A 14,520-nucleotide genomic window follows, 5' to 3' on the forward strand; every position below is an offset into this window, starting at 1 on the left:
TCCTCAGGCCGTTCCTGAATTTTTGGGCCATTGTTCTTGGGTGCACCATCCTGCTGAGAGGTCACTGTCATAAGGGGGTGCCACTGCCATGAAGGGGTACAGGCACCTTTCAAAGTAGCACCTTCTTAATTGTCCTTGCCAGGCTCCTGGATAGTCATCTTACCTGGACCTGTCCAGCAGGAGGTGCAAGGGTACACCCTCAGTGCACTTAACTGCTCATTTGCATATGGATTACAAATACCTTCACTCCAGACGCTAAGTGAAAGGTATCGTTACCGTCGGCTGGGCCAACACCACGGGCTAGGCGAGCAGCAATACTGGCTACCAATTGTAGGGGGGCACTATGGGAACTGGGCCAGAATGGTCCTATACATATGGAGTTGGAGGCGTGGCTTATGCGCCTGGCCATTTTAAAAGTTGGCTTTGCGCCCCGTGGGCACCTATGTCACCCACTGTCCTTCCTAGGGCCAGGGAAAAGAAAAAACCAGCACAGCTTTACTGGTTTTAGCAACGTGTTGTGTGAACAAGCCTGTGAAAAAACGCCATGCGCTGCTCTGTAATGTCAAGTGTGAACGCACACACGAGAACTAGAGAACGGGCGGCAATGGGCACCGCGTTACCATAGAAACCTCCCAGCGGGCGCTCCATTCGCCGCCTGTAATGGCGGAGCCGCCGGTGATAGGCGGGCGCGGCCCCACGCTGCCATATTGGAGCTCACGCGCGCATTCACACACACGACATGGACGCGAAGCAGCGGTCTGAGCGGAGAGTCCGTGCCCAGAGTGACGGGCAGCGTGTCGCCGCTTGCCCCGGGCCCGGAAGAAGTCCTGCGGTACCGCTCCCCTCTGGTGTCCCGATATGCCAGCCGGGAAATGGCCTTCAACTTCAGCGACAGCAAGAAATTCCAGACCTGGAGGCGGCTGTGGTTGTACCTGGCGCAGGCCCAGCGGGTAAAGTAAAGGGGGCGCAGCACGTGTGAATGTCGCATCATTCGCGCTCAGCGGTTCTATTCTATACCACAAAACAGGCGCAAGCTCCGCCCCTGGTCTGGCGGTGCAAATGGACGTCTGAATGTGTCGCAGTTTTGCGCCTTTGAAGAAGTTGAAACCCAAAAAGCTTCAAATGTCGCAGGCCGTTAGCGACAATGCTAAAGTCCCTAGTGCAGCCGTCACTGAGTTCTAATGAAGGTGGAAGGGGTCAAAATGGCCAGCTGCTGCAAAACTACAACTCCCAGCATGCCCCATTTACCTCTACAGGAGCTCTGAGAACATCCGAGCAAGTGTGCATGCTGGGAGTTGTAGTTTCACAACAGCTGGAGTGCCATGGTGTAGAGCAGGGATCAGCAGCCTTCGGCACTTTAACTGCTGTAAAACTACAACTCCCAGCATGATAAAGTAATTTCTGTGAGAGTTCCTAGAAGAGCAGAGCAAGTGTGCATGCTGGGAGTTGTAGTTTCACAGCAGCTGGAGTGCCGAAGGTTGTTGATCCCTGCTTTACATCTTGGGCACTCCAGCTGTTGTGAAACTACAAGTCCCAGCATGCACACTTGCTCAGATGTTCTCCAAACTCCCATAGAGGTAAATGGGGCATGCTGGGAGTTGTAGTTTTGCAGCTTCTGGCGTGACCCCTGCAGTACACAGTGTCAAATCTCTCCTAGGACAGACAGCGCCTGCCCTGGGTGGTCCCCATTGACTTGTGTTGGGGTCTATTGAGTTGCTTTGTGGTGTCGCGTTAAGGGGTTGGGTCGTCTCAGACGTTGGTGACTTATCGCTAAGGTGCGGGCCTCACCTCTGGAACCTGCTGCTATCTCAAGAGTGGGGTCTCCAAAGCAAAGGCGAGCGCACTGTGCATGCGCAGCATGCTCTCAATTCATTTCTATGGGACTTCTGCAAGAGCGCTCTGCTAATTTAAGGGCCCCATAGAAGTGAGCGGAGAGGGCGCCGCACATGCACGGCCGTCTCTCCATTCACCTGTATGGGACTGCCGGAAATAGCCAGGCCAGTGCTTGGCGTGTTCGGACCTCCTATAGCGGTGAATGGAGGGTGACTGCGCATGCTCACATTGGAGGCGCTGTACCTATCTGATATTGATGGCATATTCCAGTGATGTGCCATCAATGTCTGAGATGGAAATGCCCCTTTAAGGGGAGAATAGCGCTGCCTGACACTAGTCCAGGGATGCTCAACCTGCGGCCCTCCAGCTGTTGTAAAACTACAAATCCCATCATGCTCTGCTGTAGGTTGTCTGGGCATGCTGGGAGTTGTAGTTTTGCAACAGCTGGAGGGCTGCCGGTTGAGCATCCCTGCTCTAGTCTTTCGGTCAGTTCTGATGGAACCCGCAGTAGAGGCTCCTACACAGATGTGAACAGAGCCCACAGAAGACCCCTCGCCTCCCTGACATGTCTGTGTTCCCCATGAAATAACTATGCTGGACAATCATCTTAGAGCTCTGCGTTGTGTGGTTCCTCTGTTGTTCCTATTAGAAATGTATGACTACATTGACAGCTGGGTGTCCCTACACACTCAGCACTGGCCAGTCAGGCTATATTAGGACACGGCCCTTTGGCAAGGGGAATGGAACACCCAGTGGTCAATGTATTGATTCATTTATTGGAGTAATAATAGAGGAACGGCACAGAACAGAGTTGTAAGGGCACCTACACACTGAAGAAAATATGATCATGTTGGCGAGCCCTAAGAATAGACGCTCCTGCAGTATTTCACCTGGAATACAGTCTTTAGAGGTGACGGGTCCTCCTTAACCCCTTCCCGCTCTACTACTCTGGCACCGAGTGCAGCGAAGTATAATATAATATAACCTGTCCTATTCGTGTCCGTTTTTTGCGGACAAGAATGGGCAGTTATATCAATGTCTGTCTGTGCCGTTCCGCAAATTGTGGAACGCACACGGACTCCATCCGTGTTTTGCAGATCCGCAATTTGCGGATCGCAAAACATACAACGATGGTGTGCATGAGGCCTAAGATTGTGATATGTCATAGAAACATATTAAAGGTTTTAAGAGGTCTGAGCTCTGAGACTATCCCCCCTTAGCTATGCCATAGCGGGCTCTCCTTACCGCAGGAGACGGGATCACGATGGGCACATAGACTTTCTATTGAGTCCGTCTACTGCTGTGAGGAGAGAGCACGATATAGGAGCTCTTCTCTCCTCATTCTAGCACAGGCATGCTCAACCGCGGCCCTCCAGCTGTTGCAAAACTACAACTCCCAGCATGCCCGAACAGCCTACAGCTATCAGCCTACAGCAGGGCATTGTGGGAGTTGTAGTTTTTCAACAGCTGGAGGGCTGCAGGTTGAGCATGCCTGTTCTAGCAGTTAGGGGGGGCCTCGGCACTCAGACCTGTCTCCCAGCATTCGTTCCTTTATGTTGGCCCAGAGAACCCCAGTAGGAGACATTGCATGGATCTAATGCTCTTGTTCCAGCAGATACATGAAAGCCGTAGACCCCTGCAGTGTGAGATCTGATGCCGTCTGAACATTAAGATCTCCTCTTATTTTTAGACCTGGTAGAGGAGGTATTAGCCGCAGACTATCTTTAGTCTCGAGAATTTCCCCCCCCATCTTAACCTTTCTGCTGAACAGGGCCCCACGTCTAGTTTTTCACGAGTCCTTTTTGTCAGTGATAGTTTTCGTGTAGTCACTCGTTTGTCAGCAGGGATACCTCGTGGTTACTAATTTGCTTGCTAATTGATGTTTTAGAGTTTAAAAAAGAAAAGGAAAAAAAAAAGTCCTTTTAGATTTCATTAAATCGTGTGGGCGTTCAGTGAAAAGGACTATTTAGAAGCCTGTCCTACCATGCTCTACAGTGCTTCATCTCCTCCTCTCCTAGAACAGATCATTGCTGGTTTCCCCTATTTTGTCTTCTAATCCCGTTTTCAAACCTAAAGAGAAGTTTCTCCTTTCAAGCCAATTTAAAGGGGTATTCCGGTAACTACAAAAGTATTTCCTGTCCTCTGCATAGGAGATAATTAACTAATTGGTGGGTGTCCAACAGGGAATTGGAGTCGCGCGCCCCAATACAGTGCTTGGCATCACATTACCTGGCCCAGTCAGTCATGCAGTAGTGGGAGGCGTTTGGAGGGAAAGCCGCTGGGATGTGGTGCTCTGAACAGCGCACCCCCAGTGCACCAAATCACTCATTTACATAATAATTTAAAGAGCATTTTCTCCCCAAAGCCGGAACTTGTTAACCGACCATAACTATGCACACTGACAAAAAATACACCCCAAGAAGCAGCCATTGGAATCAAATGAAACTTTGTGAATATAATGATATGTGCAAGCAGTTACAGTATTGGAGTGAAAGGAGAAGTTTATTAGGGAAAACTGTAAAATTGAAAGGAGGCTTTAGGACCCTGTTGGCCCGCCTCCAGCCTGGATACAGCATGAGATATGGTTGGGCATGGAGGCATACAAGTTCCATATGGTATCTTGCGACACGTTTGCCCACAGACCTGGCTTTATTGTTAACCCCTTCGATACCAGCGCCATAGCCGGTGTGTCTCTGCTGTTTCAAACAGCGGAGGCCCACGGCTAATATCAGTGACCGGCAATAATGCCGATCGCTGACATTACAGCTTTTAGATGCAGTGTTTCGAGTGTGACCACAGCATCTGAAGGGTGAAAAAACCCGGAGTTAACATCAGCACCTAAGTGCGGCGATCTGGGATGCCAGTCATTATTTCTAATAGGCTGGGTCTCTAGCATGCACTAGCTTTAGTTGACTCAGGGTTGAGGACAGAGCGAATGCGAGAGATGTTCTTAAGTTGAAAGCGGCAGGTGGAGGAAAGGATTTGGATGTGTGGCTTAAAGGACAGGGCAGAATCAAATGTTACCCCCAGGCAGCGGACCTGCGAGACTGGAGAAAACGTGTGCTATTAAAGGGGTTGTCCGGGTTCCGAACCCGGACATATCCCCTTCTTCACCCAGGCAGCCCCCCTCCGATGCTCTCCCTTACCCTGCTCTGGATCGCGCAGGGCAAGGGCTCTTTTATTTACAATAACACACTGCCAGGCGGAAGCTTCTGCCCAGCAGTGTGTTCGGTGATGTCACTGGTTCTGATGGGCGGGATTTAGCGCTGCCCTAGCCGTTTCACAGGCTGCCGGCGACGTCACCGGGCTCACTGCTGGGCGGAAACCTCCACCTGGCAGCCCCATGGAGAGCCCGGTACGTCACCGGAACTCCAGAAAATGCCTTTGCCCTGCGCAAAGGAGAGCATCGGAGCATGAACTGCTCCGATGCTCAAGTCAGGGGGGCTGCCTGGGTGAAAATGGGGATATGTCCAGGTTCAGCTCTGAACAAGGACAACCCCTTTCTCTGTAATGGAGAGGTCTGGTAGGGGGCTGAGTGACACGGGGGAAAGACAATGGGCCAGATTTATCATTAGCTCAGGTCAGAATAATGGAGTGAAAAAGTCCCAAACGCTAAAACTGCGCACAAATTTGCGACTTTTTTTCTGCTCTGCACTATGCTCGCCAGTTTTCTGAAAGTGGGCGTGTTTTCTTATGTAAATGAATCTCTAGACAGATTTACTATTGGGACTATTTAAAAAGTTGTAATTTCACTCCAGTGAGGACCATGCTTATCTTATGAGACTTTTTAATAGAACATTGCGACTTTTTCATAAAAACTTGAGACTTTTTCGTAAAGATGTGCGACTTTTGTAAAGCTGCTTACTGACGGATAAACTGCTACCGTCAAACCACATTTATTGCAGTCTTAAAGGGCCGATCATAAATCTGACTTGGCTAAAACTGACTTTAGCCATATGTGAAAGTGGAGTGAGCTGTCAGTCATGATAAATCTGGCCCAATGAATTCAGTTTTCTCCATGTGGAGTTTAGGAAGCGGGAGAAGAAGAATGAAGATATAGCTGACAGACATGCTGGGATTCTAGATAGGAGGGATGTGACCGCAGCTTGCAGTAAAGGTCCATATGGGTGTTACCAGTTGACACCGGCAGCACTGATTGGACAGTGTCAGACACGCCATGTACTGGTAACACTCAGCAATACCTTTACTGCAGACTGTAAACTTCTAGCAGGAATGGTACAACACCTTCTCAAGAACAGATGCTTCAAAATTATTACACGGGGAAAGTAAGTAGTTACTAAAACTGGAGAGATGACAAGTCCAGTTTAAGCGCATCCCCCAGCAGCACAGGGAGGATCAAAGACGAGTGGAAAACAATTATTTCACATGATGACAGACTCTTTTGTTTCCATAATTACTTGTATTCTCTATTAAATAAAAATTCTAGAGCATCTTGTCTTAGATCTCTATTGTGTGTTGTTCCTCTATTACTACTTCAGGAAATGTATGCATAAGGCCTCATGCACACGACAGTTTTTTTTCACGGCCCGCAAAAACGGGGTCCGTGGGTCCGTGATCCGTGACCGTTTTTTCGTCCGTGGGTCTTCCTTGATTTTTGGAGGATCCACGGACATTAAAAAAAAGTCGTTTTGGCGTCCGCCTGGCCGTGCGGAGCCAAACGGATCCGTCCTGAATTACAATGCAAGTCAATGGGGACGGATCCGTTTGATGTTGACACAATATGGTGCCATTTCAAACGGATCCGTCCCCATTGACTTTCAATGTAAAGTCTGGAGTTCTTTTATACCATCGGATTGGAGTTTTCTCCAATCCGATGGTATATTTTAACTTGAAGCGTCCCCATCACCATGGGAACGCCTCTATGTTAGAATATACTGTCGGATATGAGCTACTTCGTGAACCTCAGATCCGACAGTATATTCTAACACAGAGGCGTTCCCATGGTGATGGGGACGCTTCAGGTTAGAATACACTACAAACTTTGTACAAGACTGCCCCCTGCTGCCTGGCAGCACCCGATCTCTTACTGGGGGATATGATAGCACAATTAACCCCTTTAGGTGCGGCACCTAAAGGGGTTAATTGTACTATCATATTCCCCTGTAGGAGATCAGGGCTGCCAGGCAGCAGGGGGCAGACCCCCCCCCCTCCCCAGTTTGAATATCGTTGGTGGCACAGTGTGCCAACCACCATCGGCCCCCCCTCCCTCCCTCTATTGTATTAAATCGTTGGTGGCACAGTGTGCCAACCACCATCGCCCCCCCCCTCCCTCTATAGCAGTAACATTGGTGGCAGTGTGCGGTCTCAACAGTAGAAGATTCATACTTACCGGCTTGCTGCTGCGATGTCTGTGTCCGGCCAGGGAGCTCCTCCTACTGGTAAGTGAAAGGTCTGTGCGGCGCATTGCTAAAAACTGTCACTTACCAGTAGGAGGAGCTCCCGGCCGTTCACAGACATCGCAGCAGCAAGCAGGTAAGTCTGAATCTTCTACTGTTGAGACCGCACACTGCCACCAATGTTACTGCTATAGAGGGAGGGGGTGGGGTGGGGGGGGCGATGGTGGTTGGCACACTGTGCCACCAATGATTTAATACAATAGAGGGAGGGAGGGGGGCCGATGGTGGTTGGCACACTGTGCCACCAACGATTTAATACAATAGAGGGAGGGAGGGGGGCCGATGGTGGTTGGCACACTGTGCCACCAACGATATTCAAACTGGGGAGGGGGGGGGGTCTGCCCCCTGCTGCCTGGCAGCCCTGATCTCTTACAGGGGAATATGATAGTACAATTAACCCCTTTAGGTGCCGCACCTGAAGGGGTTAATTGTGCTATCATATCCCCCTGTAAGAGATCGGGTGCTGCCAGGCAGCAGGGGGCAGTCTTGTACAAAGTTTGCAGTGTATTCTAACTAGAAGCGTCCCCATCACCATGGGAACGCTTCTGTGTTAGAATATACTGTCGGAAATGAGTTTTCACGAAGTGAAAACTTAGATCAGAAAAAGCTTTTATGCAGACGGATCTTCGGATCCGTCTGTATGAAAGCAACCTACGGCCACGGATCACGGACACGGATGCCAATCTTGTGTGCATCCGTGTTCTTTCACGGACCCATTGACTTGAATGGGTCCGTGAACCGTTGTCCGTCAAAAAAATAGGACAGGTCATATTTTTTTGACGGACAGGATACACGGATCACGGCCTCGGCTGCAAAACGGTGCAGTTTCCGATTTTTCCACGGACCCATTGAAAGTCAATGGGTCCGCGAAAAAAAACGGAAAACGGCACAACGGCCACGGATGCACACAACGGTCATGTGCATGAGGCCTAAATGTACAACTAGGCATTGCCATTCCCTTGAGTGTAAAAAGCATAATTATCAATGCCCCATTTATCACCTGGAGTACCTCTTGCAGGTCAGCAGGGAGCTATAAAAGCTGTGTACACCTTAGGGGCATATTGTTTCTTTAATGCATGCATATTTGGCTGTAAAGCCTTTTTGCAGTTTGGTTTTATACAATATTTTGCACCATTTGGTGTTTGCAGCTTTTCTGTATCACAATACACAGCAAGCTGCAGAGTTCAGTGTAAAGTGTCAAAGAGATAAATCGCCCTAAGCGGATGCGATGCGTGAGTTTAACGCATTGCACCCGCACTGAATCCTGACTTATTCATTTCTATGGGGCTGTGCACACGAGCGGTGATTTTCACGCATCACTTGTGTGTTGCATTAAAATAGCAGCAAGCTCTATATTCTGCGTATTTCATAGACGTGAATGGGGTTGCGTGAAAATTGCAAGCAAGTGCGGATGCGGTGCGATTTTCACGCACGGTTGCTAGGAGACTATCGGGATGGAGACCCGATCATTATTATTTTCCCTTATAACATGGTTATAAGGGAAAATAATAGCATTCTGAATACAGAATGCACAGTACAATAGCGCTGGAGGGGTTAAAACCAAATAAAAAATAATTAAACTCACCTTAATCCACTTGATCGCGTAGCCTGCATCCCTTCTGTCTTCTTTTTTGCTGTTGCAGGAAAAGGACCTATGGTGACGTCACTTCAGTCATCACCTGGTCCGTCACATGATCTTTTACCATGGTGATGGATCATGTCACTCCGGTCATCACATGGGCCATCACGTCACCACAGGTCCTTTTCCTGCACACAGCAAAAAAGAACACAGAAGAGAAGCCGGGCTTTGCGATCAAGTGGATTAAGGTGAGTTTAATTATTTTAAAAAAAAATTAACCCCTCCAGCGCTATTGTACTATGCATTCTGTATATTCACAGAAGTTCGGGTTTGGGTACCAAACATGACGATTTTTCTCACGCACATGCAAAATGCATTACAATGTTTTGCACTTGCGCGGAATAATCGCACATGTTCCCGCACCATTTCCCGCAACGCTTGTCTGAAAGAGGCGTAAGGCTCTGTCTCCAGACTCTGCACGCTTTCCTCTCCTGTACAATCTTCTTAGCTGATTAACCTCATAGTTTGACTAGTATTCGATCCTAATAAGGAGAACAGGAGAGGTTAGAGACGGAGAACTTGTAAGGCAAACCAGTTCACCTGCTGCATAGATTAGTCTCTGGGTGCACAGGAATCCATGGTCAGACCTCTTGAGACAGGAGAAAATAAAAAGGAGGAAAAAACAATCCAGTTCTCCAAAGCAATTTTGAGCCGTCGGTTCCTTTATTACGGTGATCAGTTATTCGTACAGTAATACAACCTCCATTAGTCTAATTCGCAGTCTACGCATTTCGAACTCTCCAGTTCTTATTCATGACTCCATGTAAGACTCTGATCCGTGGAAGTACAAGGGTGGGCCATTTATATGGATACACCTTAATAAAATGGGAATGGTTGGTGATATTAACTTCCTGTTTGTGGCACATTAGTATATGTGAGGGGGGGAAACTTTTCAAGATGGGTGGTGACCATGGCGGCCATTTTGAATCCAACTTTTGTTTTTTTTAGTAGGAAGGGGGTCATGTGACACATCAAACTTATTGGGAATTTCACAAGAAAAACAATGGTGTGCTTGGTTTTAACGTAACTTTATTCTTTAATGAGTTATTTACAAGTTTCTGACCACTTATAAAATGTGTTCAATGTGCTGCCCATTGTGTTGGATTGTCAATGCAACCCTCTTCTCCCACTCTTCACACACTGATGGCAACACCGCAGGAGAAATGCTAGCACAGGCTTCCAGTATCCGTAGTTTCAGGTGCTGCACATCTCATATCTTCACAGCATAGACAATTGCCTTCAGATGACCCCAAAGATAAGTCTAAGGGGGTCAGATCGGGAGACCTTGGGGGGGCCATTCAACTGGCCCACGACGACCAATCCACTTTCCAGGAAACTGTTTATCTAGGAATGCTTGGACCTGACACCCATAATGTGGTGGTTCACCATCTTGCTGGAAAAACTCAAGGAATCGTGCCAGCTTCAGTGCAAAAAGAGGGAAACACATCATCATGTAGCAATTTTGCATATCCAGTGGCCTTGAGGTTTCCATTGATGAAGAATGGCCCCACTATCTTTGTACCCCATATACCACACCACACCATACAATCAATTTCCAACAGTCTTGGAGGGATCCATCCAACGTGGGTTAGTGTTAGACCAATAGCGCTGGTTTTGTTTAACTTCACTATTCACATAAAAGTTTGCCTCATCACTGAACAAAATCTTCTGCGTAAACTGAGGGTCCTGTTCCAATTTTTATTTTGCCCATTCTGCAAATTCAGTGCGCCGATCTGGGTCATCCTCGTTGAGATGCTGCAGTAGCTAAAGTGTAAAGGTGCCATTTGTGAGTAGCTAATATCCGCCGAAGGGATGTTCGACTAATTCCACTCTCCAGTGACATGCGGCGAGGGCTACGCTGTGAGCTCTTGCTGACTGAAGCTAGGACAGCCACTGATGTTTCTTCATTAGTGACAGATTTCATGCGTCCACATTTTGGCAAATCCAACACTGAACCAGTTTCACGAAACTTAGCAAGCAGTTTGCTAACTGTAGCATGGGAGATGGGTGGTCTCGTAGGCTGTCGTGCATTGAAATCTGCAATGACCCGGTTACTGCGTTCACCAGACATCAACACAATTTCTATCCGCTCCGCACGTGTTAACCTCGGCGACATGTCAATAGCTGTAAACAAAGAGAAACTTGTAAATAACTCATGAAATAATAAAGTTATGTTAAAACCAAGCACACCATTGTTTTTCTTGTGACATTCCCAATAAGTTTGATGTGTCACATGACCCTCTTCCTATTGAAAAAACAAAAGTTTAATTCAAAATGGCCGCTATGGTCACCACCCATTTTGAAAAGTTTTCCCCCTCACATATACTAATGTGCCACAAACAGGAAGTTAATATCACCAACCATTCCCATTTTATTAAGGTGTATCCATATAAATGGCCCACCGTGTGTGTGTGTATATATGTGTATATATATACATACATACATGCACCTGGAGGAAAGGTTCCTCCCCTAAATGGGCTTTCACTGTGTTGAAGACCCATAACTGGGGCTCCACAGTTATTTTGCACATTACTGTTTCCCAGGAAGCTTTGCACTTTAAGTTGCTGCATTGAGACTCTTAGATGAGGCTTCACAGTGTTTTCTGTAGCTGGTCTCCCTAAGATCAGCTATTTTGTTTGAGTAGTCTCCAAGGCATTGTTCCTGGTTAGCCAGAATCCTACTCCACACTTATGAGGGGCAATACCCCGAAACAGCTGTCTGTGGATGGATAACTGGCTTAGGCCTTCCCCTGTCACCTCCTTAAGGCTTTTAAACGAGCTGGATCTTGACATAGGGGCCACTTAATATGTTGGATCTGGTGATCTATATAACTGGGGACACCCCTTTGCTTGGTTTTCCTTCCCTTGAGGGATATCTGGCTTTCACTGTGTAGGAGACCCATAACTCGGGCTCCATGGTTATTTTGCACATTACTGTTTCCCAGGGAGCTTTGCACTTTAAGTTTCTGCATTGAGACTCTTAAATGAGGCTTCACAGTTTTTTCTGTAGCTGGTCTCCCTAAGATCAGCCATTGTTTTGTTTAAGTAGTCTCCAAGGCATTGCTCCTGGTTAGCCAGAATCCTACTTCACACTGAGGGGCAACACCCCGAAACAGCTGTCTGTGGATGGATAACTGGCTTAGGCCTTCCCCGTCACATCCTTTAAAGCTTGTAAAAGAGCGGGATTTTGACACAGGGGCCTCTTTATATGGTGGATTTGGTGATCTCTGTAATGGGGACACCCCTTTGCTTGGTTTTTATATCCTTTGAGTGATATCTGGCTTTCACTGTGTTGAAGACCCATAACTGGGGCTCTACGGTTATTTTGCATATTACCCCTAAATGGGGGAGACAACTCAGGTGCCTAAGTAATCAAGCTGGATCAGAAGTCCACATGGTGACTGAAGCCTCTTAAAGGGATTCTGTCACCAGTTTTAACCATATTTTTATCTGGAGGGGGTTATGTTCAGGGAGCTTTACTGATTCCTAATGTGGTCTTCTAAATGTAATCTGTAGGGTCATTTTGCCTAAAAAACACTATTACTAACCTGTCATTCATAAAAATAAGGTGCCCAAGGGGATGTAAATGGATCCAAGCTGCCGCCCGCACCCGCCGCCGTTCGTGCCCAGCTCCGCCTTTCCTGACCTCAGCGCCGCCTCATTATCCTGTGTGACGCCTCCGGCTCTCCCTCCCTCCTTCTGCGCTAACATCTCGCACGTGCGCACAGGCCTCTGCCTGATGCGCCCGTGCGGACTTCTCCGTTCGGCTTCATGGAGCGAGTGTGCAGGTCATCGGGAGGTTGAGCGAAGTGCCGGCGCATGCGCACTTCGCTCCATGAAGCCGAACGGAGAAGTCCGCACGGGCGCATCAGGCAGAGGGAGGGAGAGCCGGAGGCGTCACACAGGATTATGAGGCGGCGCTGAGGTCAGGAAAGGCGGAGCTGGGCACGAACGGCGGCGGGTGCGGGTGGCAGCTTGGATCCATTTACATCCCCTTGGGCACCTTATTTTTATGAATGACAGCTTAGTAATAGTTTTTTAGGCAAAATGACCCTACAGATTACATTTAGAAGACCACATTAGGAATCAGTAAAGCTCCCTGAACATAACCAGATTTTTATTGGGAGGGGGTTAAAAAACTGGTGACAGAATCCCTTTAACCTGTGATAAATTAAAATTGTTTTTCCCTGTTTTATGTCATGAAGTTTTTGGTTGCCTCACATCAGGCTTTGTACACATGACAGTCTATCGGACTACTGAATAGGCATATGGCTTAAATCAGTTCTCCGATATTGAACAGATTTTTATTGTTAATATGCATATATGTTTTTTTCTTTTTTGTTTTTTTCTTGTTTGATGTACTTTCACTATTCAAATCATGGTTTTAATTTATCACATGTTAAGAGGCTTCAGTCACCATGTGGACTTCTGATCCAGCTTGATTACTTAGGCACCTGAGTTGTCTCCCCCCATTTAGGGGAGGAACCTTTCCTCCATGTGCCCAAATATACTTCCACGGATCAGAGTCTTACATGGAGTCATGAATAGTAACCGGAGAGTTTGAAACGTGTAGACCGGCTCTCTGTTCACAAGTGACATTCATCAGTGTTCTGCATCCATAGAAGCTGCAGAAGCCAAATGCTAATATATAAAGCCCTATTACAGAATTACTTTGCAGCCAGAAATGTGTGTATTTTAAAGGGGTTCTCTGGTTTCATAATGACTTTTTTATTTTTTATTTTTTTCTCTACACCCGAGTACTGCAAACACTGCATACTTTTGCCCTACATACCTGTTTTTCATGTCGGCACTTTCTTTCCCCTGTTCTCAGAACCACTGCATCCTGGCAGGATGTTTACATGCAGAACTTCCTGTTTTCATCAGCTTTCTGATAGATTTTTTTTGAACACGGTTATAGACTTTTTCTCACAATGGAATATTAGATTAGAGGAAGCTGAGCATGTGCAGTAGATTAGAAGTATCACTAGACTGGATTAATGCACAGCTCCGAACTGGAGCTTGCAGACCAAGACAGCTGATTGACTAGGTGGACACTGCTACCAGCAGTGAATAAAAATAGTAGGGGCGCTGCTACCAATGGAAGGAAAAAATGTTTTTAATAATCTGCTCTTTGCCTATTAATATTTTTTTTGTACTGAATAAATCATTGTTTCTGCTTATACAGAGCCTGGGGCTACCAGTGTCAGAGGAGCAGATCCAAGAGATGGAGGCCAACTTGGAGAACATAGACTTCAAAATGGCAGCTGAGGAGGAGAAGCGCTTGCGGCATGATGTCATGGCCCACGTGCATACATTTGCACACTGTTGTCCCAGAGCAGCACCCATCATTCACCTGGGAGCCACTTCCTGTTATGTAGGGGACAATACTGTGAGTTTTTTTTCTTGGGACTTCATCTCAGAAGATGGAATTTCTGTAACTTATAGCAAACTATTACAGAGGGGCAGTGTACGGGATAGCGTAGAGCTGCCGCTAGCAAGCAGCCCCGTTATTCTGTTAGTTATGTGCTGGACCAGTGTTTCCTGTATACTAGTCAAGTTACAATATTAAAGGGGCTATCAAGATAATGATCACCTATCCTCAGGATAGGTGACCATGATCACATTGGCAGGG

The 14,520-nt window shown here is 47.3% G+C and overlaps 1 protein-coding gene across 1 annotated transcript in view; it reads left to right on the forward strand.

The window, feature by feature from the left end:
- The first annotated feature begins 646 nt into the window (after window positions 1-646).
- The window catches only part of ADSL (adenylosuccinate lyase), a 47,557-nt gene continuing 33,683 nt past the window's right edge, over window positions 647-14,520 (forward strand). Inside the window, exons 1-2 of the mRNA XM_044300866.1 lie at window positions 647-950; window positions 14,074-14,277. Of these exons, the coding sequence (XP_044156801.1) occupies window positions 873-950; window positions 14,074-14,277 (282 nt within the window). The 5' untranslated portion in view covers window positions 647-872. The remainder of the gene's footprint in view (window positions 951-14,073; window positions 14,278-14,520) is intronic.

This window comes from Bufo gargarizans, chromosome 7 (genome assembly GCF_014858855.1).
Source record: "Bufo gargarizans isolate SCDJY-AF-19 chromosome 7, ASM1485885v1, whole genome shotgun sequence".
NCBI lineage: Eukaryota > Metazoa > Chordata > Amphibia > Anura > Bufonidae > Bufo > Bufo gargarizans.